This window comes from Eptatretus burgeri, chromosome 12 (genome assembly GCF_056783735.1).
Source record: "Eptatretus burgeri isolate ZD-2024b chromosome 12, Ebu_testis_v1, whole genome shotgun sequence".
In the NCBI taxonomy this organism is placed as follows: domain Eukaryota; kingdom Metazoa; phylum Chordata; class Myxini; order Myxiniformes; family Myxinidae; genus Eptatretus; species Eptatretus burgeri.
This window is the reverse complement of record NC_140972.1, coordinates 77839876-77856362: the sequence shown is the minus strand read 5'-3', so window position 1 is coordinate 77856362 and position 16487 is coordinate 77839876. Positions and strand designations below refer to the sequence as shown.

The window sequence follows — 16487 nt, the reverse complement described above, 5'->3', positions numbered from 1 at the left end:
AACCTGCGACTAAACTCTGACTTGGCAAAATTGACTTGAGACTCGGACTTGGGACTTGCTGCCTGGAAACTCACGACTTGCTTGCAACTTACATGTGATTTGAGTTTATAATGACTTGTTTACATTGTTTGGAAAATAATAGTTGAATAAACATTTAATTAAAACAGGATTTAAAATAAATGGTAAAACTTTTTCAGTCGGCAGTACGGTTCGGTCAATGACAACATGTACCGTGCTTGTGTATACTGTACATGTGCAGTGCGCCAGCACTCACAGCCATTTGATCACATACCGTTCACCACTAAGGTTAAAGGGAGTGTCCAGTTTCCAGACAGCACAGAGAACACCATGTCCAAATGGCAGTCTTACCAACATCGGAAGCACAACTTTATTCAAACCAGGTCATCGACATTTGTGTTGAATCAGGGAAAATTGGCCCCATGCACATCCCAACCCAATAAAATGATTTTATGATTATTTAAATGTCATTTGGCTTGGATTATTTATACTTCGTCAACGATTGTAAATTATATCACGACAGCAATTGAAGTTAATAAGTTATACATTTCATTTTCTCTGGTGTCCCACCCTCTTTCTGCTTCCACAGCGTCCCGCACCCTTCCTGGTTCCCTTGCGTCCTGTCCCCTTCCTGATTCACCACCTTCATTCCTGATTATAATGTTTAATTTTAGCGTACATAATAAATATGCAAGTAATTTATTAAAATCTCCTTTCCCGTTCCACATTGAATGCTTTGGTTCCACATGTAAACAATTTAAACACAAGCTGAGGTTACTGACGAGTCTCATGTACATATGTTCAAGTTAGTTCACTATATATGAGAAGTAAATTTAACATAAATTGATTTTTGCTGGGAACAAAGCAAAAAATGTCCACTGTATGAAGTTGACAAATAAAAATTTGCGTTAAACAGTTTTTCGGAACATACAATGCAACCGTGTCTTAATTCCTTGATAACTTGTACTCCAAGGTTTATAAGCAAAGGTGAGACATTACACAAGTTGAAGTAATACTACGATGACTCAAGACTTGACTTGAGAATTGCCCGTTGTCGTGTTCGTTTCTGCAATTAGTGTCCCCAATTTTTAGCTTATCTCGAATTTAAATTACAGATAAGGTATTGTCACCATGCACCGTCCGTCCATCTGTCTGTCCGTCCATCCATCTGTCTCCTATTTCGACTTCTCCGGTCAAACCGCTGGGCCGATCCGGCTGAAAATTGGCAGCAACATTCCGCTCCTGACTGCTAATGGGGATTGGAAAGCTTGGTCTGGTCACGTCACTTTAAGTAGGTCAAAATGGCCCACTTAGTGTATTTCTTCAAACATTATCTTCTCCAGACGCACAAGTCAGAATGCTACCAAATTTGGGTTAACATTCGGCCAGGGTCATGATGTTAAATTGCAGAGGTCATGCCGATAATGTGACCGGAAGTGTGACAAAATGGTGGACTTAGTAAATTTTTGGGAAAATCGTGTAAATTCCTCCAAAAATCTTCCTCTCCAGACCCATCAGTCAGAGTGCTACCAAATTTGGGTGACAACATTAGGTCAGGGCCCAGATAAGCGACAGGTCCAGTGGTCCTATTTTTAATGGTACCACAGACCCTAAGGAGTACGAAACCACCATTGAGTTTTTGTAATTTCTGAGCTGTATCTCGGAGCCGGCTGAAACTTTCGGAAGAAATTTTGCAATGATAATGGGAATAGAAAGCTTGCGGGGTTGACTTTTTTTATTAACCTTTGCCTAGTTTTTGAGGTCATGACCTAATTAGACATTTTAACGTTTCACCATAATTTGACTAAGGTTTGTCTGATTGGAACAAAATTGCCCTCTCTAGATAGCCTCGGGCAAGACGCATTTATGCTCAATCTACATCATACCCCTAAGAGTTAAAGGTCAAAGTCAAATGGTGGTCTGAAAAAAACGTCTTTCTCAAAAACCACTTGGCTCTCCAAGATGTACTTGCATCATAATGTTGTTGTTTCATATGCAGCCTATAGCTGCTGGTTACATTATTTTCTGGAAGTGTGATTGTGCCGCTGATGAGGTTACAACTAAGCCCCTGTTACAACTAAACTGGTACTCATTTTGCCGACCTCGGAAGGATGACTGGCGGAGTCAATCCACCTGGTGTTATTTCAACAGCATGACAGGGGCTCAAACATAAGATCCTAAGATCTTAAGCCTGCCACCTAAACCATTAAGCCAACACCAGGCTTGCATCATAATGGTGTACCTACATTAGTAGAGGATAGATGGGGCTTCTGAGGGAGCCATTCGAATGAATGGGGGAAAAGGGAAAACTTTCTAACTTAAGCCCCAAAAGCCCAAAATAGGAGACTGATTTCCTCCCCCTCCCATACAAGCAAATGTAAAATTGAGACTTACTGATTAAAGCACTTCTTCCCTTTCATATTTTCATTCCATTCAAAGAGCGAACCAATGAATATTTGTCCATGTTCTACTTTTGGGAATAACTTAATTTTCCTATTACATTCATCAACATCGAGTATATTCACAAAGATTACTTTGGAACTTGGTTCTTGGTTTATGTGTCTTTGTTGAGCAGAGATGAAATGATAAACTTCTCTTAATGCTCTTGTTTGGCCACCTCCTGAGCCACATATCATTTTGAGATTGTAGTAAATTGTTTTTCCATTGTTCAATTGTTAACCATCAAAGTTTTCAGTTCATTCAAGGATATTAATTTTTTTCTTTACATCCTCCAACTTATTTGTAATTATATTTATTCGCTTATTTGTTTTATCTACTTTTACCCCGGTTATTTCTTCAATAAGACTTATTTGATATTTCTCACATTCTTTGTTTCCCATTTAAATACCAAGGCTAATTCCATCTCCACTCTTTGGTTTGGGTATTGCTTGATTCTATCATTTATAAATCAGTAAAAAGACGGCGGTAGCCTGTTAAAATTCCCAACCCAATATCTTAACACATACTTATAACCATAAGGGAGACTATTGATTACATTCTCTAAAATATATCCTTTATCATCAAAAGCTCCTAATGTTTTGTTATTTATCTCTTCTGTATATAATTGATGTTTAGAACTTCTTATTGTATTCATTTTTCTGTACTCTTCTTTCTTTAAGGTTAAACAGTTGTAATAATGTTTAAAGTTTATTGTTTCCTTGATTATATTTTTCTTTATTCCCTTAAGCTTCTTATCACACCTTTCAATGTTATTATTATCAATATATGTAAAAGCATAAGACTTTGATCTCAATCCTATAAATTCACTCATGACCTTCCCACCCAATTCATCTTTAAACTTACCAATAATCTTTTTATTCTTTGATGTAAACAACACATCACCTGACTTATAATTACTTGTATCATATATATATATATATATATATATATATATATATATATATATTATCAATCATATCCTCATATACATCACTTGTCTTATTTTCTAATATAAAACTATCTGTATCCATATATAACAATGACACATTATCCTTAGCAATATTAGCAATAACAATGAGCAATAACAAAACCAAAGAGTGGAGATGTAATCAGCCTTGGTATTTAAATGGAAAACATAAAGAATGTGAGAAATATCAAATAAGTCTTACTGAAGAAATAACCGGCGTAAAAGTAGATTAAACAAATAAGCGGATAAATTTAATGACAAATAAGTTGGAGGATATGAAGAAAAAAAAAATCCTTGAATGAACTGAAAACTTTGATGGTTATCAATTGAACAATGGAAAAACAATTTACTACAATCTCAAAATGATGTGGCTCAGGAGGTGGTCAAACAAGAGCATTAGGAGAAGTTTATCATTTCATTTCTGCTCAACAAAGATAGTTAAACCAAGTACTAAGTTCCAAAGTAATCTCTGTGGATATACTCGATGTTGATGAATGTAATAGGAAAATTAAGTTATTCCCCAAAGTAGAGCATGGACAAATATTCATTGGTTCGCTCTTTGAATGGAATGAAAATATGAAAGGAAAGAAGTGCTTTAATCAGTAAGTCTCAATTTTACATTTGCTTGTATGGGAGGGGGAGGAAATCAGTCTCCTATTTTGGGGTTTTGGGGCTTGATTCAGAGAGTTTTTTCCCTTTTTCCCAATTTATTTGAATGACTGCCTCAGAAGCCCCATTTATCCTCTACTTACATTGACGTTGTGCACCTGATATTTGATTAGTGTCCTTGACCTTCTTTTTACAGATTATGACCTAATTAACGAAATACACCTTTTTGATCATAACTTGAATAATTTTCCTTTGATTTTCATGTTGTTGAGTTTTTTGGATAGATTGTAGATGGGGACACATTTTCATAATTTACACTCTGTCCCGAAATGTTGAAAGTGAAGGTCATATGGTGGTCTGAAAAAAAAATATGGCTATCATTGGATCACCGGCACCGGGAAAGGCTTACCCTTGGTGATGGCTTTGTGATCATGATAACTAGTTTAATTTATTACAATTGGATCATCTTGTGATCCTTATACTGGGCATTAAATTGCGCTTCTACATCAATAATAGGCATTGTTTCTTCGCTTATCCCCATGCAGCAGAAGATGGGGTTTTTTTGTATTTGTTTGTATACTTTGTATTTGTTTGTATACTATTTGTAATACTTTTAATTCTGAAATTGGTGTGCAGCACAGTAAAAAAAAACAAAAAAAAAAACACTGACATCTATATATAGAAATATTTATTTATTTCCACTTTAAAAGAAATTTGCATTGGCACATTTACACTGTAAGTAACCATGGGGACCAAGCATTTGTGGTTCATTGTTCTGCTTTTATAACTAATTATAATTCCATTGATGTTTCTCCTCCTTTCCTAATTACATGATCACTCTGGCAGCACCCTGAATGCACTTATTCAGGGCTTGGATTTCAATCCAGCATTGACATTTCAATGGTAGGGTCACCAGCACTTAAATTGTCACGTTGTCATGGTCAAAATTATTGTGACGTCCTGTCGAAGTTGGCTCACTGTGAAAATAAGCAGGATCAGGGTGTTTGTCCTCTTTTGAACAAAACACTGACCTGCACCCTTGTGTATGTTTTATGAACAGCACTTGCCATTGGGGACATTGTGTTTTCAGGGGTTCTTAAAATGTTGGCGTGTATGCCATTACAATGTGCATGAAGCTGTGAAAGGTCTTATGAACAATTTAAAATACCGACAATAATACACTTTTTAGCAATAATATTCCAAGCACATATGGGTTCATTACCACAGAAGCAAATCTGCTTCTTCGTGATGCCAAATCCTGCAGCCGGGATCATGGCATATATGCTTCAGCACACATCTCAAGTCCCAACCCGACCTTGTTTGTTCGTCAATGAAATAGGATTGTGTTGCAAAGATCATGATATACAAGGGGCTTTAAAAAAAAACAAAAAAGGTTACGTGAACAACATCTTCACATTGGTCCAAGAAACGCTGTTTTTTATCTTTCAACATTGAAGTATGGCAAGAAATTGAAATATCTCAAAAAGTTGTGGACAGATTTGGATGAAACTTGGTGGATGAGTTGGGTATGCGAAAAGAACAAGCTGATTTGATTTTGGAGATCTAGATCCGGCCGATTAGTGGGATACAAAAGGTAAACTGTTCCGCCTGGCAGAGGTATGCACTCTACTGAGTTTTATCTGTTGTTTTCGTCAAGTTTAGTTCGAGTACAGAGCGGATGCAGACAAGCTTTGCATTTTGGAATGCTTTCTAGTTGCTCTTTTTATACAACTTTCACACTCTCCTTTAAAAATAGAAAACAATTTGTTCACAGGGTTGTTGGCCTTAAAAAAAATTCTGATCCTAATCCTCATGAAAAGTCAAACAGATCAACAATAAACAACCGCCCCTCAATCCTGGGTGTGGGATTAGTTCGTAGAGCACTCTCATCAATTGGTTTGCATTATATGCTATTGGGCAATGTTCGAATTATCAGTTCAGCCCATTGGTTATGTCATTTTTAGGGAAGTGACTATACTGCTGATACAGTGCCTCCGATAAGAATTAAGTCAGGAGTTTGTAATTTGTTCAAGGTTCCGGTGATAACTCACCTATTCTTTGTTGAAAAATACCATGGCATGTTTAACATCCACCAACTAATGCTAGCAGAAGAGTCCCCCCCCCCTTAACGTTCACCCGAGGGACGGCACACACGAGGATGCAACCCCCTGCCCGCTAAGCACCAGTCCGTCAATTTATAGTCGGGTCGAGAATCGAATCCAGACCAGACAGCTCAAAGGTAAGTGCACTATACCTCTGCATCAATCTGTCAGAAACACTTACTCGGTGACCTGTTGTAACAAGAATATGTTTGAAGAGCTGCAGATTTACAAGGGACATTGGAAACCAAAGAGGCAAATGTCAACAGCCGTGCACATTTGCAGTTAATTTAACATTTTGTTTTGCATGCTTAAGGGATTTGGCAATGTGATCAAATAGTTGGTTCAAGTTGAGGTTTGAGGAGATGTTGAATGAGAGCAAGTTGTATAAGATATTAAACTGGCAATGTATAATAACATCCCGCCATTTTATTCACTCGAGTTGTGCACTGGTTGTTTTGTCGGCCTTTTCATGGAATTACACTGTGCATGCGAAGTGAAAAGTGGGGTTAAGCAATAGGTTCATGTCTGTCCGTCCATCCATTCACAAACGTCACTTTATGAAAGAGCAACAACTTATTTAAAATGAATGCTATATTTTGAACACGAATAGGAAAACGAGCCTGCCACTTTACAGTACTTTGGCTCTGAATTTGTCCCGATCGTACATGTGGGGAGAGGAGTGAGATAATATTTTTTACTCTGCCTGCCTGTTTGACAGTCAAACAAGATGGAAAATCATTTCAAACAAGAAACTTACTGTTTTTGAGGAAGTCATAAAGGACACATACAACAGGCAACGTATAACTAATATAACGTGTTAAATAAGGTGGTGTAACAGCCACTGTGTCAATGGTGGTAAATTCTGGGATTAATTTTTTTGTACAACTTTTACAATATTTTATTCAAATTGAATTATATACTCGAACACTGTACAACACAAATCTCCTTCTTAATACTTCCAAGAGCCTCCAGTTTTGCAGTACTTGGACATGTTTTGTAGGATGGTGTATATCATTATGCCTGGTGTTGCCTAAATGGTTAGGGTGGCAGACTTGGAATCCTAGGTTCCTGAGTTCAAATCCTGCTTTTCTGTTGAATTAATACCAGGTGGGGTTGACTCACCTGTCATTCATCCTTCTGAAGTCGGCAAAATGAGTACCATCTTGTTGGGATGATTGAGCCATTTGAGTATCCTGTGTCGAAGTGATGACCTGTCCAGGAATTGTGCCCAATAGCCAAGGAGACTGCTTTGGCAGCACCAATGCTCTGTACAGAGTATGGTCCCAATGGATGGTGGATATAAGACTGCTTCAATAGTGCTAAACTTCTGGAATTTTTTTCAACAATCTTTAAAATCATTATTTTATTTAAATTGAATTATATACTTAAGCACTGTTTGAGGTAATGTGTTCTAGGAACATTCTTGTTCCAACTCTTATTGTTTTCATTCCGACTGCAAGAATCACAACTCCTGACATATTCTGTAGTTAGTAAACAATTGGAAATTGTTACTATACCTTAGACTTCCTAATTTGTTATCTGTTTGTAATTATCTTCATTATATTTAATTCCAGAGAGTTTCAACCAAAGCTGCACAAGGTTGACTGATAAAATGGCCAACTGTAATTGTCCAGCATTTGAAATTGGTTCGCTCTTAAAAGGACGACTCTAGCAAAGTGCTGGCTGGTTTCCTGCATAATGCGTGTGTGAATGCCGAGTCGGGAACAGCCCAGGCCCGACGAAGCACGACAGATGTTATTTGAAACCTAAGGGACATTGTAGCTACTCAATTCCACTCTCTTCTTTGTTGCTCCTTCTTCTCTACCCAGGAAGCCTTTACCCTTTGACCCCTCTAAGATCAATCTTGTGTTTGCAATGCCAGGTCAGGTTTGCAATGTTGCCTCGGGTCAGTGTGCATTCTAAGTTGCCTTTTATTCCACAGCCTGTTGTTCACAATTATCTTTTTATTCCTTTTTGAGAAAAAGGCACGGTTTATTACCACCTCTCCCCAGTCTGATTAACATCAAAACCAAGAGGCCGTTTCTCACTGCCGAATGGCGAGCCTGCATTCTATTATTGCTGATTCTTTTTATTATTATTCCATACAAGAATTGGGCAGGAGCACGAATGAAAAAAGGAAAAGAAAAACCTACTGTGACCCTCATTCTGCCGTTGCGCCCATGGTGTCTGTGCCCTCGAGAACTAAGCTAAATGAACTCTGCCTCAAAAATGCTTTGGTTTCGCAAAGTAAAAGACCAGCTTTGACATGTTTACACCTCACTGCAGCAGAAAAAACACTGCTGAGCTGAAAGATATTCTACTAAACATGGCATTTATTATTGGTGCCTGTCCCTATCTTCTGTTCCCAGGTTAGCAGTCGCCTGTGGGATTACTGAATGGTATGGAATCGGGATGGGGGTTGTAGGTTACTGTTCTCCAGGGTACTCCGCCAGCCTTTTCCCACGGGTCTGTGTGGCTCCAAGCAGGCGGCAGATGTTCTCGGGGGTAGGGGGACTGGGCTGTGCAACTCTGCATAATTACCTAACTAGAAGACAGGCAGGGCCTTGATTGGGGTGCTTTGGAGCATTCAGTACATTCTGGACCTCCGATGGGGGAAGGGAGATGATGGATGGTGGTGAGCAAGGGAGGCCTTGAGACAAAAGGTCACTGGCACTCCTCTCCAGCCAACTGCCAAACCTTTTCACCCCATCCCCCTCTCAACCAACCTACACCCCAGCCCTGAGCAGGTCATTTTTGACAAAAGTTAATCGAGCAAAACGGTTTTGTTGTATTTCATTTCTGCAGGTAACCTGACTTCCTGCTTCCACCTTTTCAAAGCTCTATTTGAATTAGTTTGTCACCTAATTGCAGGTAATGAATTAGTTGCAGGTAACCTGTCCTTTCAGTTTATCAAAAAAAAATCAATTTTTTGCTAATGATGCTAATGTGATGCGAATGTGCAATGTTTTGGAGTTAAACACAGTGGATTAATTTTGTGAAAGTATCAAAAGTCGAGTAAAAATTAGAACACTGAAAACCTTTCTCCATCAGTACATGTTCACAAAAACGAGTATGTATCAACTTTAAATGCCAAAGTCAAACCAATCGCCACTTTTATAGATGACACATACTGATGGGGTGTCCAAGATGAGTATCCTCTGGCAAAATGAAACAACGTGGGTAAGGGGAATTGGCAAACTCGATCCACAGCCTCGGTGAAAAGGATTGGCTCCGATGGGTGATGGCAACACGATTGGATACGAAGTGATTGGATACAATGGTCATCATGTGCATCGATTTATGACTGTGTTTTCCAAGCACATGTGCCATATAAATGCACGTTAACGTTTGTGACTGCCATAGCATCGTCAATAGGATCGAAGACGAATGCTGCCAATTGTCCATTTGCTCTTCGGCATCGTTCCACCACACTCATTATGGGCTCATCCTCACAATGCATGATGGAGCCATAGTGAGAGGATCCATTTTGAATGGAAAGTTGCACTGTGCTCAAGTGAAGACATTTACAAAAATTTTCTACTTCCTGGTGATTCCTTGTCATTTATCCATTTATGTGTGGCCACAAGAGATGAATGTGCATGCTTTTTAAGATGCATTATTCCATCTGCTATATCAGTCCCATATGTTTGTAAGGGTATCCACCCCCATCTACACTAAACAATGCTAGGAGCTGAAGTGGTGGCTTCTGTTTTTGTGGAAATTTCAGTCGATGTGGAATATTGGACTTCAAGCCACCTTTTTTGGATTGGGATACAATCAATTGTCGACCAAATTTACAAATCAATTGCTGCAATGTGATTTAAAGGGAGCTTCAGCCGCACCTGTTCACCATGCTCCAGGGAGAATAATTCCAAGCGATGGTTGAAACCGATGGGACTGTATCCCCAATTGCCCCACCCCACCCCACCCGAAGCACGCTCCGATTATTTTAATTCTTATCTTACTCCAAGGATTTCTTGACAAGTGGAACTTCATCATAATCCAAGGACTTCTTTGCAGCGATTACAAGTCTTCGACGTCAATTTATGGCTGGGATCTGTGCACAATGTGCAGGTTATTGCGAACTTGAAACTTTTTGATAAATGTCAAGCGAACATTCTTGCCTGGAACCATAAGTGCACATTTGTGGAAGAAATGAATGAGGTCGTTCATTGTCGGAAAGGCCATGGACCCTCTTTTATCATGGTTTTATGAAACCATATACCATCAATTGGTGACAACACTTGACATTCAGAGAAACTTTGAACAGCAAAATTAGCTTTTCAGCAATGTGCATGGAAAACACATTTGGGCAGTTTCAAAGGATGAATCCATGTACGGTATTATCAAAAATATTGATTGTGTTATCGAAGATGCTAAACTTTGTATGTGCCTGTCACGTCCTTCCTGGAACTTGTGAAGTATGATGAACTTGTTCAGAACGATTGCCTTCAAATACCAGAGGCAAAAGAGTTTTTGGCGATGGCAGTCATCCCATAGACACTGTGTCAAGGACAGATTCAAGAGACATCATATCCGTTTAAGCCCGATATTTTGTAGCACGTCATTTAATTTTCAAAACTAAAACTTCGTCAATTTGCTCAATTTTAAAATATTTTTACCTGGAAGTTTAGCAACAATTGTTTATGTTTACATTGAACACCTTTTCACATTAAATTAGATTAATTTCACATTAGAAATTAAATTGTTTGCTTGTTTGGTTTTTCAAGAAGTTTTTATTCTACCCCTTCTTCTCTATATGCCCTTATACTCTGAAAGGAGTTGAAGTGTTTTCTTTCACTTTTGGTTTTCTGTTTTATTTCTGTTTTAAATATTCCTATGAAAGTAGCCTTCACTGTATTATACCTAACTATCCAATGACTTTCATTTGGAGGTTAAAAAGTGTTCACGATTGCACATGACAAGAGTAGGCCTCTGCGCTTGCAGCAAGGCTCGATCATAATCTCCCTCTATGGGTCAATCAATAGGTTGACAATGTGACCTCAGGATATGATCTTTCTCAAGTTATACGCAGTGTGATGGTTCCTTATGCCTGGTGTTGGCTTAGTGGCTAGAGTGGTGGGCTTGGGATCCTCGGGTCCTGAGTTCAAATCCCACTTAGCTGTTGAATTAATACCAGGTGGGGTTGACTCAGCCTGTCATCCTTCTGAGGTCGGCAAAATGAGTGCCAGCATGCTGGTATCCTGTGTCGGAGTGGTGACCCGTCCAGGATTGTGCCCAATAGCCAAGGAGACTGCTTAGGTAGCACCAACGCTCTGCTCAGAGTATGGTCCCGATGGATGGATGGATGGGTGGTTCCTTGAGGCTTCTTTCAAACAGGTGAATAAATCGGATCAGATCAAACAATGTATTGGTGTGCCTTGTTATTTAAGGATGGATACTGAAGAAAACTTTTTCTGCAAATATAGCCATTGCTCTCTCTGTACAGTATATCAGGAATTTCACAAACATCTCCATTATCTGACAATGCATTTTCATCATACATTGTGCCTGCAATGGGCTGAAAATGCACTGAATGTGCTTCGTCCTCCTTGGTTGCACCTTGCAGTACACTGGCGATCCACCAAGTACACGTGGATGATGAGGGGCTTTACCAATGCCGTGCAGAGAACATCGCTGGTTCTGTGCAGGCAAGTGCTAGACTGGCTGTGCTTGGTGCAGAACGCCTGCCAGGGCCTCCATTGGGACTTGAAGCTCGCACCGTGTCGCCCATCAGCGTGCTGCTCGCTTGGCATGAACCTCAGCACAATGCAAACGAGCTCATTGGCTACGTAGTCCACATTCGGAGAGCACAGGGTAGGTAACAAGCACACAATAACTCGGGGCAATGTAACTATTTTTTTTATTACTTGCCAACTTTTTTTTTTCTAAAATCCTCAATTTTAATCCAATTGTCTTAAAATTTGAACAGCATTTTCATATCACCTCATTGAATTCAACCACCAATTAATTTTAAGGTCAAAAGGTCAACACAGGCCTGATTTCTAAAATTTATAGATCGGGCCAAAAACTAAATATATCACTATATCTCACAAAGTTGTGGACGAGTTATGACAAAACAAGGTGGATGAGTTGAATAGGTGACAAGAACAAGCGGATTGGATTTTGGTTCCAATCCAGCCCACCAGTAGGATACAAAACGTAAACTGTTCCACCTGGCAGAGATATGCTCTTTACAGAGTGCCATTCTACTTTGTGCTGTTTTGCCAAGTTGTCACTCAATGAGTGATTTTTCATTTTTGCTTTTTTTTAATGACATTTCTAATGCAATCAAATTCTGACCTTAACTACCAACTTACACAATAAAATTTTATTTTAAATTTTTATTCGGTCACTAACTTTTTGATACAGAATGTACCAGATATAGAATGCAAACTCTGACATTAGTGAGCAAGTTTTGATCTTTATTCTGTGATGTAACATGTTAGAATTGCATTTCTTACCTCTATATCTTTCAATAGACTCTGAGCAATGTAGGTATGAGGTTTCTGAGATTCACATTCATCTCAGATCTCTTGTGATTTATGTGAGAAGAGAAGCAACTGATTGATTTGTGATCTCTGCCATAGATCCCGAGGAGCAAGAATACCAAGAAGCTGTTAGTAAAAGTACAGTGGAACATTTGGTTACTGAATTAGACCCATCGACGATGTATATCTTTTTTGTAAAGGCCTATTCCTCTCGTGGAGCAAGCCAGCCATCCATCACCATCACTGCAGAGACCCTGGGTGAAGGTAGGATCATTTGGCTTCCCTCAATTATCAAATATGGTTGATTAAATTCATTCATGGAAATTGTCTCTAAAGTTTAGAGTGGATTTAGCCAGTTTCCTCTCCAATAGGAAATAAGTGAATGAATGGATGAAGACAAAAACGCAATTTGCTGAAATGAAATACCCGCGATAACAAAATCGGAATACAATAGGCTGCCCGCGAATGGTCGAAAGCCATGCTAATAGAACCCGCAATATTTGAGGGTTTACTGTATTATGCACTACAATTTTACCGATAGCTTGTTTAAGTTTTGTTTGAGTTGAAGTTAAGTCCTGCTGGGGGTTTCATTAAGCTTTTATTATACTTGATATATGTAATCGCTGCCATACATCTGTCTCACCATGGTATTTTGAGATTGAATGGTAATGATCCAAATGGGGCAAGTTGAGTGTTTTTGTGCAATATCACATGAGCTTCATTTGTTATCTTCTTAACAATCACAAGTCTGCTGATCTGCTGGATTATAATATATTAAAGAGTCTATGGGTCTGTTTTCACTCCTAATATAGGCATAATTTATGTTCATTATCACAAAGGAATATTTTACTTCCAGGATAATTTTTCCAATTCTAACTGCCAAATCTCAAGAATAATCATTTTGCTAACTTGTAGTAAGCATTAAATTTATATGTTCTACAAACGGCCACATCATAGTGTTCATTTGAGCTTAGACACTGAATTATTCAATTTAAAAATGTCACGTTGACGGGGTCACTTACGGGACCAAACACACTGAAACATTGTGCTTTGCGAATGGCCAAGTTGAATGAAACTGCGTTCCAGCGGAAAACCCAATGCAGCTACGAGCGGAAAACGGAATCTGTATCCCGCCAGTCTCTTAAACAAGTTTTTTTTTTACATACATATATATTTCTCTCCCCCAGGGATTTCCACACAGACTGACACATTTTGGTAGTGTGAGACGCAGGGATCAGATGACATATATTCTTAAGAAGTAACAGCAGATAACGAACACACACGGACAATCCCAGACAAAAGGCAGATTGAATGGATAAATAAATAAATAAAAATACACTTATTTCAGTTATGAACTAAAGGCACACCATCGCATTCACACACAACAGGGAGAAACCATGTTAGGTGTTGAGGATTTGGTGTGAGAAGCATGGGAGAAATACAGTGAGGCATGGGTAAGTTCACCTTGAAGTCTCAACTCCACTGACTAATCTGAATCATTGCACTTGATGTCCTGACTGAGTTCCAGCATCCGTGAATGGCCTTTTTATCCCCTCACCCATGATCATGCCCGTGCCATCGAGCATCCTTCGCTCATGGCTCAGCATCGGCCAATGAGGTGGCACGTCACTGTTGCCAGCCGTGATGGCATCATCTGGATGGGGTGTTGTTGCTGCCGCCATCCGAAGCAATGATGCCCTACTGTTGAGGCCCCGACTGGCATTGTGCCCTCCAGGTCTTTGTGAGGGCCAATGCCTTATCGGTCTCCTTGCACTTAGATTACTGACTGCAGGGGGTGATTATTAGCTGGCACACAAATTGCCAATATCTAAAGCAGCCCCTCTCCTTACCTTGCCTGGTGCCTTGCATTGGTTTACAGAGGGGACAAATTCAAATTACACTTTCCATTGTAATCTCATTATTCACTATACTGCCCCTCACAGCATACATAAAAATAGGACTACAGGTCCTGAAACTAACCTGGACCAAGAGCAACAGTCACTCAAACCCCCCACAGACCCCCTTTGACCCTGATGTTACCCCCTTTGACCCTGATGTTTTTTTTTAATGCCATGACAAACTATGGTACATCATGGGTAATGAAGGTTGTAGTCAAGTTTCATTGAAATTGTTTGTGTAGTTTTGGAAAAGAGAGCAAATACCTATTTTGGTGGGTCAACCCTTCCCCCCACCCCCATGACAAACTTAATGAGCATGGATTTTGATGCGGGCAATACACCTTCATGAGTCATCAGTTATGAAGCTTGTGGCCAGGTTTGATCAAAATTGTGTGTTTGGTTCAAGCGATAATGACTGAAGTGTTTCTGGACTCACTCATTCACTCACTCACTCACCTACGGACACTGCTCGATCACATACAGTAAGCTCACCAGACTAAAGTCCAGGTCAGCTAAAAATAAGACAACTTCACACTAATGGGTCCCTGATAACAGAAAATGTTCTAACCTATGCAAACACACGGGCCATGCTAACTTAATATCCTAGCGAATTCATGCCCCCTCCAACATAACATTATTATCAGTGAGTTTTCATTCTCAGGTTCAATGAAAACAATGTTCGTTAAACCAAATCATCTCACAAATCCAGTGTCAAGAACACCTTTTATCTCTGTACATGGGAAAATCAGGACGTAACCTTCTTAAACCATCAAAAATTCCATCTACATTTTGATCCCAATCGATAGTAATGATTCAGAATTTCTCATTTACTCAACATTGCTGCCAGTGTTATGGTATTCGAGATCTATAAAACATAATCTTTGAGATAAATTTGTACATATAATCTCTGAGGACGGGAGATGTGGGTAAGAATAGATTATGCGCGAACAGCTTTTGCAAAATGTTCCGATTCGTTTCCAAATGCAGCCCTCCCATTCTTGCCATGGCAGTGCCAGCTGTGCCAGCACTGCATGTGCGGGTACTCAACAGCAGTGCTGTACAACTCAGCTGGGAACCTTCCAGCAAGCTGGGTCGAGTGCAAGGTTTCAAACTGTACTACCGCAAGATCTATGCTCCACATCTCACGGGTCCTGTATCTCTGCCTGCCAATATCACGGCACATACCCTGGCACACCTTGGTAAATAGCTGCACCAAAATACCTTGTCCATGTACAAACCACATTCACACCATGAACTCCACATTATTTATCATTCACATCACTTTTATAATCAATTTATATCTCCAATTTAATCTCTAATCATGAAACTTAGCGAAGGGTACTAGCTCATAGTGACTTACTCTTTTCGAGAGATACCGTGCCATCTTCAACATCCACAACCTAAATTCAAATGAGATGGCTGGCTTTATGTCCCCTTCCAGATGGAATACTTTGAGATGTAGTGTCCCCTGCAGACAGGTCCAGATTAGCGCACTGATGCCACACACCAGTAAATGACTTCAGTGCAGAAATAAAATGCAAACTGCAATACCATGACAGAATGATTATGTTCTTCAAATATATATATACACCTTTCAAATATATTTATTTTTTTTAAGTATCATTAAATTATATATATCCTTTATCGAAATGTATTGCGATGTGTTCACTTAAATATCTATTTTGGTCATGACGAGCCCTTTCTGAGTGTGAGCCTGGCACCATTTTAAACCTAGCCCTGCCTGCAGATGTCAGTTTTCATCAGATTTGACTCCACGTGAGAACAAATGTATGGCCAGACAGATCAGAGGCTAGCGCACTACTTCCACATAGGTCTCGTATCTAAGTACGAACTGTGCTTGACTCTGTTTCAGTGATCTGACAGGATCATGTGCAAAATGAGACCGTCACAAAATGGCTGTCTGCTAATGGAATTTTCCTTTGTATTTGTGATTTGATCTGTG

General features: G+C 39.4%; 1 protein-coding gene across 2 annotated transcripts in view; it reads left to right on the top strand.

Moving 5' to 3' along the window:
• Positions 1-16487, top strand: part of IGDCC3 (immunoglobulin superfamily DCC subclass member 3) — a 121259-nt gene that overhangs the window by 93385 nt on the left and 11387 nt on the right. Inside the window, exons 8-10 of one of the 2 annotated variants that reach the window (XM_085848626.1) lie at positions 11705-11952; positions 12726-12890; positions 15535-15723. In XM_085848626.1, coding sequence (XP_085704752.1) covers positions 11705-11952; positions 12726-12890; positions 15535-15723 — 602 coding nt within the window. The remainder of the gene's footprint in view (positions 1-11704; positions 11953-12725; positions 12891-15534; positions 15724-16487) is intronic. The other variant, XM_085848627.1, reaches the window with a different exon arrangement.